The sequence below is a fragment of the Oncorhynchus clarkii genome, chromosome 12 (genome assembly GCF_045791955.1).
Source record: "Oncorhynchus clarkii lewisi isolate Uvic-CL-2024 chromosome 12, UVic_Ocla_1.0, whole genome shotgun sequence".
In the NCBI taxonomy this organism is placed as follows: domain Eukaryota; kingdom Metazoa; phylum Chordata; class Actinopteri; order Salmoniformes; family Salmonidae; genus Oncorhynchus; species Oncorhynchus clarkii.
In genome coordinates this window covers 29,513,508-29,530,620 of record NC_092158.1, presented here as the reverse complement: position 1 = coordinate 29,530,620, position 17,113 = coordinate 29,513,508, and the positions used below count along the sequence as shown (strand labels likewise).

The 17,113-nt window shown below is 41.3% G+C and overlaps 2 protein-coding genes across 4 annotated transcripts in view; one reads left to right on the top strand and one right to left on the bottom strand.

The window, feature by feature from the left end:
* Window positions 1–8,535: 8,535 nt before the first annotated feature.
* LOC139421973 (cardiotrophin-2-like) lies at window positions 8,536–9,744 on the top strand. Its single transcript, XM_071173115.1, has 4 exons — window positions 8,536–8,745; window positions 8,875–8,976; window positions 9,094–9,303; window positions 9,511–9,744. The coding sequence occupies exons 1-4, from the start codon at window positions 8,536–8,538 to the stop codon at window positions 9,742–9,744; spliced, it is 756 nt and encodes a 251-aa protein (XP_071029216.1).
* Window positions 9,745–9,898: 154 nt separating this feature from the next.
* LOC139423003 (unconventional myosin-Ic-like) overlaps window positions 9,899–17,113 on the bottom strand; it is a 36,190-nt gene continuing 28,975 nt past the window's right edge. For 2 of the 3 annotated variants that reach the window (XM_071174547.1, XM_071174546.1), the window contains exons 15-31: window positions 16,969–17,063; window positions 16,816–16,862; window positions 16,533–16,613; window positions 16,277–16,382; window positions 16,086–16,203; window positions 15,082–15,195; window positions 14,880–14,956; window positions 13,883–13,951; window positions 13,416–13,660; window positions 13,187–13,270; window positions 12,335–12,428; window positions 12,179–12,234; window positions 11,754–11,889; window positions 11,523–11,593; window positions 11,313–11,410; window positions 10,997–11,096; window positions 9,899–10,745 (exon numbers count right to left, since the gene is read on the bottom strand). In XM_071174547.1, coding sequence (XP_071030648.1) covers window positions 10,722–10,745; window positions 10,997–11,096; window positions 11,313–11,410; window positions 11,523–11,593; window positions 11,754–11,889; window positions 12,179–12,234; window positions 12,335–12,428; window positions 13,187–13,270; window positions 13,416–13,660; window positions 13,883–13,951; window positions 14,880–14,956; window positions 15,082–15,195; window positions 16,086–16,203; window positions 16,277–16,382; window positions 16,533–16,613; window positions 16,816–16,862; window positions 16,969–17,063 — 1,615 coding nt within the window. In that variant the 3' untranslated portion in view covers window positions 9,899–10,721. Of the gene's footprint in view, window positions 10,746–10,996; window positions 11,097–11,312; window positions 11,411–11,522; window positions 11,594–11,753; window positions 11,890–12,178; window positions 12,235–12,334; window positions 12,455–13,186; window positions 13,271–13,415; window positions 13,661–13,882; window positions 13,952–14,879; window positions 14,957–15,081; window positions 15,196–16,085; window positions 16,204–16,276; window positions 16,383–16,532; window positions 16,614–16,815; window positions 16,863–16,968; window positions 17,064–17,113 lie in introns of all 3 variants that reach the window. The other variant, XR_011635786.1, reaches the window with a different exon arrangement.

Genomic DNA, 17,113 nt, shown 5'->3' with positions numbered 1-17,113 from the left:
TGTACAGTGGGAGATAGAGATATAAAGAAAGGGGTTGCTGGGGTCAGGTACTGTCCGTACATTGCAAAAGAGCAGAGCAAGCGTTTTGGTGTTCCATGGTATTGTCAGTGCTCTCTTGCTTACCAAAAATGGGAAGGAAAGCTAATGAAACTAAAACATATGTATTGAAACTAAAAGTGACCGAGACAGGGGGAATCTCTGTCAGTGTTCCTTCAAACAGAGAGCACAGGCGGAAGTCATAAGAATGAGGGTAGCCCTACTGGTGAGGCATGTGTGTGATTTGACACTGTCGTGCTTGTGCATGAAAAGCCTAGGATGCAGGCCGTTTCTGAGATACTGGAACCGGCGCTCCTACAAGATACAAATCCAGACAGTACTGTCCATGATTATACCATGCTCAGATATTACCTTGATATATTTCACTGCTCCACAGCTCAGGTAACACAGCATGTTGACTGGTCTATAATCAGTGATCTGACATGCATGGACATCCACATTCTTCAGGATTCAAATCTGGATACACTGTAATAGACACAATCCAAACACTGTAATAGTTGAGTTGTTCCACGAAATGAGTGCCTTTGGCATCCTTTTGATATTTTAAGTACAAATTGTGCACCAATATTGAATGTTAAAAGCCTGTTATATTCAGTGGAGTGGAGAATTTAATTTAAAAAAACATATGAATAATGACTTGCTAAATTGCCAAAATTCAACATGTTGACAAGTCTCTCCGTGCACCCTCTGTGACTTCAAGGGAGATTTTAACCCACTTAACCCCAATATTTTTCCAAGTTTACACCATGATTGTAAAGTCCTAGTTATTTTGTTGATTTGACAGTCATTTATGAAGATTATAATTTATTTAATGTTTTTAGTGATTCATTTGAAGGTAAAAAAACAACAACCTGTCCCTCATTTTAAGGTCAACCTGTAACGTGAACTGAACATACATTTTAATAAGATAAAACTATTATAAAAAATGAAAATAAAAATTCTGAAGAAACATTCAACATCTAATAGTCAATTCATTCAGCAGGTCAGCTTACTCTTTTTGGCCATTTTAAGGTATTTGTTGTGGTAAACTGACTGGGTCGAGTGTGACACTCCAACCCTCTTACCCATTGTTGGGTTCTAATTCTCAGAGTAAAAAACTCACCAGACACTATGAGAGCTTAATTAACCAAGTTTATCCTTCCCAGAGGACCAATACAGCTGCATTAGAATAAACATGTTTCCACCAACACAAGTATATATACTCCAATTTAGAGGCACTCCTCCTTCTCTCCAACCCTGACATATGTTATGGTTCGACAGGAAGACCAAGTGATGGGGTAATAAACCGCTGCTCCTCCCTTAAGGTGACCTGACCTCACCCCCTTGATGCCTAATCCAAAACTCTCCCCCCGTATCACCTATAGCAGATAACCATTAACGTCTGATGTAAAAAAGTTTCTATCACTCCTCATATACTATAGTATTACTCCTGATGTATCATGTCTCTAGTATAACAATATTCCAAGTTTAACCCAGAATCTAACACCATAGACAGGATAGAAATGTTTTATGTGAAGCTTGCCAACTTCCATTTCCCCTGTCACGAGGGGATTTATGGCTGATTTAAGATTCAATCTTCAACCCTACACTTGATAGGCACTTACTATAGTATTTTTTTTAAATGTAACCTCTTTAGATGGGAAAACATGCTTTGTATGAGGTTGAACATGTGCTCTTTGTGACAGAATGTTAAAATTAGGTGCAAATCAAAGGTTTTCTTTCACCAAGTTACACATCTCAAAAGACACCGAATTGGTGGACGGGCCCTGTTAGTAGTATATGTACATGTTCAAAGTTTATACAAGATACAAATCCAGACAGTACTGTCCATGAAAAATTCTGACCCTGGCATACAGAGAGAGACAGGATCACATCCCAAAAATAAGTTATCTCGAACAAGGAGAGCTCATCTTAGTGCACATAGGCTTGAGTATGTAATCACACTGAAATCGTTTTAGGCTAGCACTCCCCCATGAGGATCTAGACTAAAACTGAACTCTTCTTCAGCATTTGGTCCCCGAACTGACAGAAACTGAGGCAATCAATCCAATTTGATTTGTTAGCACTTTCCCCAATACATTTCTAATAGTGACAAAGAACCCAGGAGAAGGAACAGAATTACTATCTGGTTTAATATTGACAGTTTATGCTTTTAACTGTCTTTAGGGATTCTCTAGTGCAAATAATATGGTACAGATATAAAGAAATGGATTGCTGGGGTCAGGTGCAAAAGAGCAAAAAAGAGCAAGCGTTTGTGTTCCATGGTATCGTGACTGCTCACTTGGTCACTAAAACCTACCCTAACCAGAAACCACGGATAGATGGCGGCAGTCACGCAAAACTGAAAGCGCGAACCACCGCATTTAACCATGGAAAGGTGACTGAGAATATGGCAGAATACAAACAGTGTAGTTATTCCCTCCACAAGGCAATCAAACAGGCAAAATGTCAGTATATAGACAAAGTGGAGTCGCAATTCAACGGCTCAGACACGAGACGTATGTGGCAGGGTCTACAGACAACCAAGGACTACAAAGGGAAAACCAGCCACATCACAGACACCGACGTCTTGCTACCAGACAAACTAAACACCTTCTTTGCCGCCTTTGAGGATATACAGTGCCACCGACGCAGCCCGCTACCAAGGACTGTGGGCTCTCCTTCTCCGTGGCCGACGTGAGTAAGGTATTTAAACGTGTTAACCCTCGCAAGGTTGCCGGTCCAGATGCTGCAGAGAATAAGTTCATTCGAGTTACCAGGCTCAGAAATTGCAGCCGAAATAAATGCTTCACAGAGTTCAAGTAACAAACACATCTCAACATCAACTGTTCAGTGGAGACTCTGTGAATCAAGCCTTCATGGTCAAATTTCTGCAAAGAAACCACTACTAAAAGACAGCCGTAAGAAGAGACTTGCTTGGGCCAAGAAACATGAGCAATGGACATTAGACCGGTGGAAATTGGTCCTTTGGTCTGGTGTCCAAATTTGAGATTTTTGGTTCCAACCACAGTGTCTTTGTGAGATGTGTGTGGGTGAATGGATGATAGCCACATGTGTATTTCCCACCGTAAAGCATGGAGATGGAGGAGGAGGTGTGATGGTGTGGGGGTGTTATGCTGGTGACACTGTGTGTGATTTATTTAGAATTCAAGGCACACTTAACCAGCATGGCTACCACAGCATTCTGCAGTGATACACCATCTAATCTGGTTTGTGCTTAGTGGGACTATCATTTGTTTTTCAAGAGGACAATGTCCCAACACACCTCCAGGATGTGTACAGTATGGGCTATTTTACCAAGAAGGACAGTGATGGAGTGCTGCATCAAATGACCTGGCTTCCACAATCCCCCGACCTCAACCAAATTGAGATGGTTTGGAATGTATCAGACCGCAAGGTGAAGAAAAAACTGCCAACAAGTGCTCAGAATATGTGGGAACTCCTTCAAGACTGTTGGAAAAGCATTCCAGGCGAAGCTGGTTGAGAGAATGCCAAGAGTGTGCAAAGCTGTCATCAAGGCAATTGGTGGCTATTTGAAGAATCTCAAATATAAAATGTATTTTGATTTGTTTAACAGTTTTCTGGTTACTATATGATTCCCTATGTGTTATTTCATTGTTTTGATGTCTTACATTGAACAATGTAGTAAACAGTAAAAATAAAGAAAAACCCTTGACTGAGTAGGTGTTCTAAAACATTTGACCGGTAGTGTATACATTCTTATTCCATATCTTTACTTAGATTTGTATGTATTAGGTAGTTGTTGTAGAATTGTTAGATTACATGTTAGATATTGCTGCACTGTCGGAACTAGGAGCAGAAGCATTTCGCTACACTCGCAATAACATCTGCTAACCATGTATATGTAAACAATAAAATTTGATTAGATTTTTGATTTGAAAAAATGGTAAGGAATGGTATTGAAATTAAAATAGATGTATTGAAACTAAAAGTGACCGAGACAGGGGGAATCTCTATCAGTGTACCTTCAAACTGAGAGAGCACAGGCGGAAGTCATAAGAATGAGGGAAGCCCATCTGGTGAGTCATGTGTGTGATTTGAAAGGGGTAGTTTGTATGTATGTGACTCATAAAGATCTTCTTCCACACAACACACACATCCACACACTCCCACTCAGTCCCTCCCGATAACACATCACTGTGAGTGTGTTCTGCTCCCCAAGGAGAGGAAGTAGATACTATATCTGTCCATCAGCACTGTTGTCCTGACTGTCCACTCTCTCTCTCCAGGTCTGAACCTGACCTGTTCGCACGGGCCAGAGTACCAAAGCTGTGCCCATACTTGGCTGGTTTTGACTGATCACTAAATCGATTAAGTAGCTGTTTAAGATATATTTTAACTCTCATTTGAATCTTGATTCTGACTATTTATGACCGTTGGCTTTAGGGTAATGCCAGAGTGCCATATCATATCTCTACTATGGCTCTTGATAACAGAAAGTGGGATGGATAGTCATGATGGTCATGACGGTGGTGGTAAAGGTGGTAAAAATGGTACTGATGATGTACTCTGAGACATTCCCATGGCAGTCCCCCTGCAGGCTGCTGATTCCGGGGGATCACCAGGAGATTGGCAGGATAGAAACTCCTCTCTGCTTTTTCTATCACCTGCCACTCTCTGCATAAGACTGTGATGAAACGGCCTGCTTCCGCAATCCAGAAAATGACTCAGCCCTATCCTTCTCTCTCTCTCTATCACTCGCTGGTAATTGAGAAAGTAGATGGAGAGAGAAAGCGAAAAGAGAGAGACCACTATTACTCAGACTGTCTATGACACACAAATGTGACGCAATGCTCTCTCAAGACGGCACTATGATACAACAACCTATAGATATATTTTTTTACCATCAAAGGCATATTTTAAAACTGCCTGAAATGTCTATTTTCCAAAAGTCTCAACTGTCAAATTGTATAAATAAATGTTAAGACAGAAAGCCAAAAACAGTAAACTGCTGCATTTGCAGCGATGATTGTGGTGGGTCATTCTTGTCTATGCACAAAGGTTATTGAGTGACCTTTGATCCCTTCACTGTATGATTACCACATACCTGCACACCTTGGCCCTTTAGTGTACGTAATTTATATGGTGCAACGACCAGAATGGGTACGCATCATGATGACTGACAGTGTTTGTGTGTGAATGCAAGAACACTGGCTGTCTTTGTGAAATGTTGTCTTGTGACTTATCATCTCATACCGTGCAGCAACAGGTAAGCTGTGAAAAATGGTTGATAACATCTATAGGTGCTTTCTACACTTTGTTTTGTTAATTATACAAAAATATACACTACCGTTCAAAAGGCCAGCATCCCGGAGTCGCCTCTTCACTGTTGACGTTGAGACGGGTGTTTTGCAGGTACTATTTAATGAAGCTGCCAGTTGAGGATTTGTGAGGCATCTGTTTCTCAAACTAGACACTAATGTAGTTGTCCTCTTTCTCAGTTGTGCACTGGGGCCTCCTACTCCTCTTTCTATTCTGGTTAGAGACAGTTTGAGCTGTTCTGTGAAGGGAGTAGTACACAGCGTTGTACGAGATCTTCAGTTTCTTGGCAATTTCTCGCATGGAATAGCCTTCATTTCTCAGAACAAGAATAGACGGATGAGTTTCAGAAGAAAGTACTTTGTTTCTGGCCATTTTGAGCCTGTAATCGAACCCACAAATGCTGATGCTCCAGATACTCAACTAGTCTAAAGGCCAGTTGTCAGTTTTCAGCTGTGCTAACATAATTGCAGAAGGGTTTTCTAATGATCAATTAGCCTTTTAAAATTATAAACTTGGATTAGCTAACGGGCCTCTGTACGCCTATGTAGATATTCCATAAAATAATCTGCCGTTTCCAGCTACAATAGTCATTTACAACATTAACAATGTCTACATTGTATTTCTGATCAATGTTATGTTATTTTAATGGACAAAAAAATTGTGTTTTTCTTTAGAAAACAATGACATTTCTAAGTGACCCCAAACTTTTGAATGGTAGTGTATATTCCAAGCAGACTCCTAATATGACTTGTGGATTAGTGCAGGCTGCTGTTCCATACAAAGTTGACCATTTTATTAACTGTGCTGCCAGACTTAAAGTAGTGACTTACTGCATCCTGAATGAGAACAGTGCTTTCACAATTATTCACTTTCAAAATTACTATCAATTGCATTTTGAGATATTATTTCAGGTGGGCATTAATGGGATATGTTTTTCAAACTCTACAACTACCTTGGTGGGCTGTGCAGTAACATCAAAGTGAATAAAACATGTAATTGCCCAATGGAGCTTTAGTTTCCACAATTATTTTAGGCAGTGATTAGTTCTCTATTTCTGGAACAAAATACTGTAATTTAGATAAAAATGCTGTTTCATCCTCTTCTTCTATAGCCACCCCCCTACGTCTTGGTCATCCATCCATCCAAGTTACGTATAGTTTTAACACTATACATAGTATAAGTTATACTTTTAATGAGGTTTCTGAAAAATAAAAGGGATTTGTTTAATTTACCTTTAACTCTTAATTTGGATTAAAACAATTTGCATGTGGAATCAGCTGTTTCTGGTAAACTTGTTATTGTCAACGTCTCAGCTAGTGCTATCCTATAGCCAAACCCATAATATATTCCCTCATTATAAGAGGTGCTGAATGCATATAAAATGTGACAAAATTCAAGATTACATGTTGATGTAGGTATTTATACATTAAATATATTTGACCAGATTTTGTTATTTCTACTTTAGCTTATTTCCAATGTGTGTTTTCAGACTACCGACTGGATTCGTATATGAATATATAAAGACATTGGGGTCCGAAATGATTAACACCGTTGATAAAGATGAGCAATAATGACTGTATAAAATAAACGATTCAAATACTGAGCTACAGGTAACTGCCAAAATAATGGAAAGACTTGAGTAAATGACGGATACAAAGTATATTGAAAGCAGGTGCTTCCACACAGGTGTGGTTCCTGAATTATTTAAGCAATTAACATCCCATCATGCTTAGAGCCATGTATAAAAATGCTGGGCAGGCCATTATTTTGGCTGCCATGGCTATGCTTCCATAGCATGACAATGCCCTCTTCCAAAGCGCAGTGGTTTGACGAGCATGAAAACTACGTAAACCATATGCCATGGCCGTCTTCGTCACCAGATCTTAATCCAATTGAGCACTTAGGCGCTGTTCCAGAATCTCCCATGAGACAGCATTTTCTACCATCATCAACAAAACACCATTGAAGCTGTTCTTGCTCGTGGTGCCCCAACACCCTATTAAGACACATGTTGTTGTTTCCTTTATTTTGGCAGATACCTGTAGTTTATACATCAGTAATAAACAGCTAGGAATCCAATGGTTGAATTTGTGTGATTGTTATTTTGGTTATATGACAGTATTTGGCAACCAGCTAAATGACAAATCACACAATTTCAATCATTGTTTTATAACTGTCTATTCATTTTTTATAAACGATTAACAAGTAACTAACAGTGTATAAACTAAGTATAAGCCACGTTTAAAATAATTTGGCCCACTACTAACGTAAAGAGAAAAGGAGGGATTGTAGGTCTTTAAACCCAATACCGATCCAATGGTCTAATAAATCAGATACACTAAACTCATCAGAATATCATATATAATGACTAATTAGGCTAGATTACAATTACACTGTAAAAAGTTCCAAAAAGTAGAGTTCGATCAAGATAAGATTTATTAGCCTAATTATACATCATATTAGGCCCTTTTATCTCAAAATGATAGTGAAAACGGAATAATGATGCAATTATGTGCTTACAAACTTCTAAACAGAATTGGCAATTGAGATGAATCATCCGTGCAGGAACCCCTACTCAAGCTGTTGAGAAAAAGTCCAGGTTACAAGAGAAACTAAGGACATATATAAATATCAAAGGATGCAGCTGGGATGTATGTCAATCACAGATTGTTATCACTAAAAGGTAAGTCTGCTGTCTCTGGAGCTCACTCTCTGAACTAGTGTTGAGCTTACAGGTGTCCCATAGCTGGACCACCTGTGGTATACTCCTTTATCGCTATAAGGCTTAGATACTAAGAAGTCTGTGTTAGTGTGATGGGACAATGATACTAGGTTAGAAAGCAAGGATTTTTGGAGCAAATTCTACAGTTTTCCATAGTAGGTAATAGATTGTCAAGGATCTACAATTTGTACTGTCTTTGCGTTGTTGTTGTAAAGTAATACATATTGAGGGCTTTATTCAATTTGTATTGCTGAAGCGTTACAGATTGCGCTATAGAAATGTAAAGGTCATTTCCTATTGAGCCGAAATATGTAGCGTTTACCATCTGTGTCTCCATTAGAGCCAGAACATTGCCTTTCAATTTCAATCACGCTATAAAGCTGAGCGTCTGCAATACAGATTGAATAGAGCCATTACAGAGAGTTCCACAAGTAGCCAACATGTAATGAATATTGATTAAAATAAATGTTGACATGATTGTGCAGTTCAGCATATATTCATCCTCTCCCTGTCTCTTCCAGATGGCTGTTTGGTGGTGTGTTCTGTTTCCCCTGTTCTTCCTCACCCTGAGCTGTGTGTACCCATGTGGTGCTTCCACTCCAGGCCTACTCCAGGCCTACTCATACTCCCTCAAATCTACCAGGTGCACCCATGCCCGGGTTCAGCAGCTGCTCATGAGATATGTGAGTTAACTCCTCTGTTATTCCTCTGTTACTGGTGGCTAGTCTGCAAGCACTTGTACGCCCAGAGACAACAGCTATCCTCACCTACTACAGGCTGTTATCATAATGTACCCTCATTTGTCTTGTCAGAAAGAGGAGCTGTTGGATGACAAGCAGTTTGAGGACAGAGATCTGGAGTTACAGACCATACCATCACTCTCTACAGACTTCTACCACTGGCTTCAGATGAAGGTTTGTGTTTGTTGTGTGACCCGTTTATGAATCACTGTTAACCTGTGGTGGTTTAATGCTTTAAAAAGGTACGATGGAGCAGGAGGGACATTGTGTATAATGTTACGATCTGTACAGGACTGGGAGCGTCTGAGTGCTGCCTCTCAAGCCCTGCACACTTTCTGGGCTCACCTGGATATGAAGAGAAAGGAGATGGAGGTGGATAAGGTGGAACAGAGAGCAGCCCACTGGATGGGGACAAGGGGGAAGGCTAAAACCACCATACCCCAGGGTATACACCGCATTCAGACAGACCTGCGGGATCTCATGACAAAAGTCAACTTTCAGGTACAATGCCCACCATATAAATGAATGAACGAACACATGCACAGATACACATTTGAGTTGTTCACACATTGTGTGTATACTTATGGTCTTTCCACACTAAATTAGGTGTTCACATAGCTACCCATCACTCAGCAGCTACCGTATATCCAACGTGAGGAGAATATTGTTACGAGCTCAGTCTGATAAACCTCTCTGTGGTCTTTACAGTTGAGGTGTGTGAACAGTTCCCGTGTGAGCCCCACCTCTCCCACAGCCCTGACCCGTCCAGTGAGCCCTTCCCCCAGCCACCAGGCCCCATCAAAGTCCCTGTGGACCAGCCGCCTTGAGGGCTACATCATCCTCAGGGACCTGGAGCGCTACCTCACCAAGCTGGCCAGAGACTTCATCCTCCTGAAGACCAAACACAGTGGTCCTCCAAGCGCCCAGCCCAATGGCAGATAAACACGGTGTGCATGGATTCATATTCATAATGCGTAATAGTACTGCACTAGCCTGGAAAAGTTGAGGTCAGAGTGGCTTTTAACTTATTTTGTGGATGAGGGATATTTTTGGATGTGAGAATTTACGTATTGTTATGAATCATAACACAACAGTATTTTATGTTGTCAATGCACACAGTTTATTTCAGCAGTAACAAGTTAATACAGCTAATACCAATAATAATGATATTCATATTATTCATATTTATAAATAATTCAGTATTGCTTTTGACAGAAAGACTTCAATGGAGATTTCTGGTATTTATCCTAAGATCATGATTTCTCATTGTGTGAGAGATGCTCTGTTCACTTTGTTACGACAGAAATCAGGTTTACATGTAGTAAGTTGTACAGCCTTACTCTCCTCTGGGTTTCTCCCCGAGTTTCCATCTTTTCTGTCTCTCACTCTCTCTGACTAACAGCCGAGAACCGGAAGAGTGCTGAGAAACCCAACATCCCCTTTTTCCACAGCCCTCACTGACTTCAATGCCTATTTGCTTATTTATTTACTTATTTATTACTTATTTATTTGAAAATGCTGTTTATTGTTGTTACTATGGAAATATAAATATTGTTTTGTATTTGTATTACATACAAGAGCTAATATATTGTAAACAGGACTACAAAATAAAGATGAAGCATAAGATTTAAAATGTGTGGTTTCATTTAATACGACTATTGCTAATAAACATCAAAGTATTATGAATGCCGGCAAAACCTCTGATTCCATTACAAATGCAGATTAATAAGTGCAATTGTGTTAAAAGAGAAAATAATCATTATATTTTTTGCAGTGAGTGTATGGCTATGGTCTCACATTTAAAGAAGAAAAACAACTTCTGTGTGGCTATAATCTGATTGGCTATGGCAGGAAATCATCCTATGGAATGATTGGTTCGCTGTGGATTACAGCGAGGTGGTTATTACTTCCCATCATCATCATGGGTTGAGTTTAGGAGCCGTCTGCAAAACAAGTCAATTCACAAATGGCGTCATTGTTATTACCTAATGTGGATTATTGGTCAAAACTTCCAATGAGAATATAAAGATGAAAGAGGTGGCTATCTTTAAACTACTGCTTTCCATTTTACAATCCCAGTCCTCCTCATGCTCCATATACAAGTCCTCTCTTCTCCTCTATCCCCCTTTCTCATCCTCCCTTCCTCAGCCCTGCTGTCCTCATAATAATGTGTCTCTTCCGTCCCCTTACTCACCACTAGCAGATGTCCTTTCTTGCATTTGGCCACCTTCAGCTCTGGTCCACTGGTGAAGTCAATGACTCCCTCTTTCCCCCGAGCCACTGCAAACGTAATACTGCACACAGGAACAGACAGGAGGAGAGGACCAGAGTAAAGGAGGGAAGGGGTAGGGGGTGAGAGGGGATGAGAGAGAAGAGGGGATAAAAGAGAAAACTATCATGATCACTAAGAGTGGATAACAGTTGGAATGGGTTGACAAATGTCAGCAGGCTCTCAAAGATACTCTGAAGAAGATATCCAGTGTCCAGATGATCAGAGGAGCCAAACTCACCTGTCCTGGCTCATGTTGACCTTGATCTTCTTGTCCGCCATAGTGGCCAGCTTGGTCACCACCTCGATCAAATGATCACACTGGAGCACCACATCACTCTACAAGGCAGACAAGGGGTCAGAGGTTAGGTACTGTACTTTATGGCACCATGGCAGTAAGTCGCCATGACAACTGCTAGATAGAATAACCAGGATGAGATCATCCTGTTACCTTTTGCTTGTTGTCCTCACTGGGCACGTGGAGAACCATGAACCCATCACTGAGAGAACTCACAGAGATGCCTGGAAAGAGAAGAACAGTGTTATACGTGTTAGAACCGTGTTATACACTGGACACATACACTACAACTACCTCGTAACCAAGGTTACACCCCCCCCCCCCCCCCCCTTGACCGACCACCCCTAGCCCCTCAATCCCATATGGCCCCCAGGAGAGACTCACTCCTCAGGGTTGCATAGTCGATCCTCTGCTTCAGCTTGGCTTCGGCCACCAGCATGGCGAAGGAGGAGGTGAGGAGCAGCTGGCGAGGCCGTGCCTTGTAACCCCTCCTATCATACTTAGTCACAGCAATTCCATACTGACACAGACAGATAGAAAAAGAGGGGGATTGAGAGAGAAAGAGAGAGAATGACAGAGAGAGAGGGAGAGACCCAGAAAGAGGGAGGGGTTGTCATAAAAACCCAAAGTTCTAAGTCTAACTGTATCAATTAGATTCAAAGCAATGCATGACAATGTAAAGATAATGTACACAGCAAACAGACAATTAGCAGGATTAAACTACTCAGCCAACAACAGCAGAGTGACAGAGGTGAGACAGGGGTCGCAAACACTACAGGGGGATAGTATTGCAATATCATATTACTCACCTTCACTTTGTCATTGCCCAGAGTCTGTATCACTTTGAGGTTGAACTCTTCACAGTCTGTATACAGGACAGAACATCTGTCAGTGGTGTGGTTGTCAATTATGTGGTCTGTGAAGTTTGGAAGTGTGTGCACACTGTGTTAGTGAGTGGACCCTACTTAGTCTGGAGGCCACAAACAGCGTAGGGACACTCTGGGGATAGCTGTCCTTCTGGTCCTTGAATATCTGACTGGCTACCACCTTCTGCTCCATCTATAGAAAGAGGACAGAAGAGATGCCTGTAGAGTGAGGTTGGAGAGAGAGACAGAGGGAGAAAGAATGGAGAAATGTGGACAGAGACACAGAGACAGAGAGACACAGAGACAGACAGACACAGAGACAGACAGACACAGAGAGAGAGAGAGATACACAGACAGAGAGACACACATACAGAGAGACACAAAGAGCGAGAGAGACAGAGAGAGTGTGTGAGATTTTAAAAACGAATAGAAAGAGGACAGAAATATCCTTTTTTTTTTCTCTCTTTTTTTTGTGCCTCCCGAGAACTCTGGGTTCGCGCCCAGGCTCTGTCGCAGCCGACCGCGACCGGGAGGTCCATGGGGCGACGCACAATTGCCATAGCGTCATCCGGGTTAGGGGGGGTTTGGCAGGCAGGGATATCCTTGTCTCATCGCGCACCAGCGACTCCTGTGGCGGGCCGGGCGCAGTGCATGCTAACCAAGGTTGCCAGGTGCACAGTGTTTCCCCCGACACATTGGTGCGGCTGGCTTCCGGGTTGGATGCGCGCTGTGTTAAGAAGCAGTTGGCTTGGTTGGGAGGACGCATGGCTTTCGACCTTTGTCTCTCCCGAGCCCATACGGGAGTTGTAGCGATGAGACAAGATTGTTAGTAATTACTATTGGATACCACGAAATTGGGGAGAAAAGGGGGTAAAATTCAAATAAAAAATAAAAATATCCTTTCTATGTGTTCCCGTCAGGTGAGTGACAGTAACAGACAGAGTAGCCTACCTGTTTCTTCCACTCTGGCTGGATCCTCCTGCAGTAGGCCCGCATCATGTTCCGCATACACAGCCTGCACAGGTGCTCTGACGCCTACACAGACATCGGGACAGATACAAATAAAACATTGGCACATTGAATGTACAACAATCAGATGCATTTCACCATCACCTCTTGGCTTACGCTTAATGTCTCTCAGTGAGTTTAATGTGGAGTGTTGTTAGGCTGGTTGCAGTACCTCAGTGAGGCAAGGTGGGGGGATGGGCCAGCTTTTGTCGAGGACACTCTTAGGTGGGTTCCTAAACAGCATCATCAGGAAGGAGAAACGCTGATGGTCCAGGAAGTACTCATTTTCTGGACAATGCTCATAGTGGCGGTAGATGAAGCCTTTGATGAACTTGCGTATGATGTCCACAGCGTGTCTGCGACGCCTGGCCTTCTGACGGGATATCATCCCTCTCCACGCAGATTGGATCACTATAACTAATAGATGGATGGATGACACAATCAGTCATGTCACAGACACACCACAACAAGCTACAACTGTGCAGAGCTCAAAAGAACAAACAACAAAGTAATATCCTTTGTATTACTTCAGTCATAGATTCAGCAGATATCAAGAAAGTGGCTACAGAGTAACTGCTTCAGGAAGCAGTAATTGAGAAGCAGAGAAATAGTGTGAGCTCTTTGATCCAGGGCCCTCACCTGCCTGTCTGATGCGGAGGTACTTGGCCCTCTCTCTGTAACCCCTCCATGAGGTCTGTAGGGTGAGAACTAGAGCAGAGAACAGGATCAGAGGAGACCAAATGAACCACAGAACGGAAACGTTTAATTGGATCCTACACTGAACCAAAATATAAATGCAACATGTAAAGTGTTGATCCCATGTTTCATTCAAATAAAATTGTGCACACATTTGTTAGTGTTAGTGAGTATTTCTCCTTTGCCAAGATAATCCATTCCACCTGACAGGTGTGGCATATCAAGAAGCTGATTAAACAGTGTGATCATTACACAGGTGCATCTTGTGCTTCGGACAAGAAAAGGCCACTTTAAAATGTGCAGTTTTCTCACACAACACAATGCCACACGTTTTGAGGGAGCACGCAATTGGCATGTTGACTGCAGGAATGTCAAACAGAGCTGTTGCCAGAGAATGTAATGTTAATTTCTCTACCATAAACTGCCTCCAATCGGCCTCACATCCGCTGACCACCTGAAACCACGACAGCCCAGAACATTCACATCCGGCTTCTTCACCTGCGGAATTGTCTGAGGGGGTTCTGAGCTATTTCTGTCTGTAATAAAGCCATTTTGTGGGGATAAACTCTTTCTGATTGGCTGGGCCTGGCTCCCTATGTGGGTGGGTGCCATGGCTGCACCACTGCCCAGTCATGTGACATCCATAGATTAGGGCCTAATTCATTCATTTCAATTGACTAATTTCCTTATATGAACAGTAACTCAGTAAAATCTTTGAAATTGTTGCAAGTTGTGTTTATATTTTTGTTCAGTATAATTACATTAGCTTACTGTATTATCCATCCTCATGCTGCTGGTTAGTTGACCAAGTGGACAGTTCCCTGTTTTCCACTGCTACTGCTATTCTGCGGTTTATCATGATCTGTGTTATTCTCCTAGCTAATTACATTAATTCCCCCAAAATGGCCTTGTCATCATCTTCCCTGCTGTATAGTCTCACCGAGGGCAGGCCTCCTGGCTTCCAGGGAATCTTCAGTGCTGAACAGAGTCTTAGGGAAGCGGATGAAGATCTTGGTCCTGCAAAGAGATAGGGAATTATACATCAACAACATAGTGTCTCATGTTTCTCCTCACAGCATGACTAAGGGAAATGTATGTCCCCTTTACTTCCCTCCCTCCCCTCTCTCTCTCTGTGTACCTACTTGCCCAGTTTGTATTCCTCTGGTTTGTAGCCCAGGTGTTGGACCAGAGTGGCTACTCCATCAGCCAGTCTGCCCTGCCAGTTAGGCCACGTCCCAGGACACAGAGACTTGTACCTGTGGTTACAGAATGTATATAGTTAATATAGAAACTGTGGTTACAGAAATGTATATAGTTAATATAGAAACTGTGGTTACAGAAATGTATATAATTAATATAGAAACTGTGGTTACAGAAATGTATATAATTAATATAGAAACTGTGGTTACAGAAATGTATATAATGAATATAGAAACTGTGGTTACAGAAATGTATATAGTTAATACAGAAACTGTGGTTACAGAAATGTATATAGTTAATATAGAAACTGTGGTTACAGAAATGTATATAGTTAATATAGAAACTGTGGTTACAGAAATGTATATAATTAATATAGAAACTGTGGTTAAAGAAATGTATATAATTAATATAGAAACTGTGGTTACAGAAATGTATATAATTAATATAGAAACTGTGGTTACAGAAATGTATATAGTTAATACAGAAACTGTGGTTACAGAAATGTATATAGTTAATATAGAAACTGTGGTTACAGAAATGTATATAGTTAATACAGAAACTGTGGTTACAGAAATGTATATAGTTAATACAGAAACTGTGGTTACAGAAATGTATATAGTTAATATAGAAACTGTGGTTACAGAAATGTATATAATTAATATAGAAACTGTGGTTAAAGAAATGTATATAATTAATATAGAAACTGTGGTTACAGAAATGTATATAATTAATATAGAAACTGTGGTTACAGAAATGTATATAGTTAATACAGAAACTGTGGTTACAGAAATGTATATAGTTAATATAGAAACTGTGGTTACAGAAATGTATATAGTTAATACAGAAACTGTGGTTACAGAAATGTATATAGTTAATACAGAAACTGTGGGTATAGAAACATGTAAACATAGTGGCATAATATAGACACACACACGCACACACAGACCTCTGTAGGAAGGTTTCATAGTGTCGGCGGTAGGCAAACCCAGCTCTCCTGACCCTCAGGTTCTCCATCAGACCCAGATACTTGACCTGGTGTCTGACTAGAGCCTCATCAAACCTCCCTGGGGAGAGTGAGAATATTTAATTGACTGATTGATTGATTGGACTGATTGACTTCACAGGGTGTATGATTACCTGACTGCTTGGCATCGTTGGGTTTGATACAGCGCACATAGGATGGCTCCTTGGACATCAGTATCTCTATCAGTTTGGCCAGGCTGTTCTTAAACTGAGTGGCAGTCTACAGAGGGAAGCAGAGAGGTGACATATCAGACTGTGTGTGTGTGTGTGTGTGTGTGTGTGTGTGTGTGTGTGTGTGTGTGTGTGTGTGTGTGTGTGTGTGTGTGTGTGTGTGTGTGTGTGTGTGTGTGTGTGTGTATATATATCTCACCGTTTCTGGGCGTTTTTGGTCAGTCACTTCCTCTCTGTGGAAGCACTGACTCAGAACCTGGCTATTTGACTGGCATATGACCTGGACAGAGAAAGCACACCACAGAACCATGTAAACACAACACACCAAAACATCCGCTACACTCTATACCTACTGTAGTGCACACACATAAACCATGTGTGGGAATTCCGAGCGAGATTATGGGAAACCTGTAGTAATTGTGAGGTGAGTGTGAGTGTGTGGTCTGTGTGTTCTCATTTCTCTATTGTTGCTCCAGCCTCGCCTCTTTCAGGTTTCTGTAGAGAAGGTCCTTGTTCTTGTCCAGAAACCCTTTGATGCAGATGAACACAAAATATTACAAACAGTATATGTGAGGATGAAATCAGTTAATTATTTTCTGCAATTACACTATTACCAGATTGATTAGCTAGCTCACCATTGACACTGTAGTTGACCTCTCCTGCGTAATGAATCAGTTTGAACTCCTCTCTGCTCACTGCCTTGCGAGTCTTCCCATTCGACAACTTGTGACTACCATGCATACAGACACAAAGCATATCTTGGATAGAGAACCACAAATA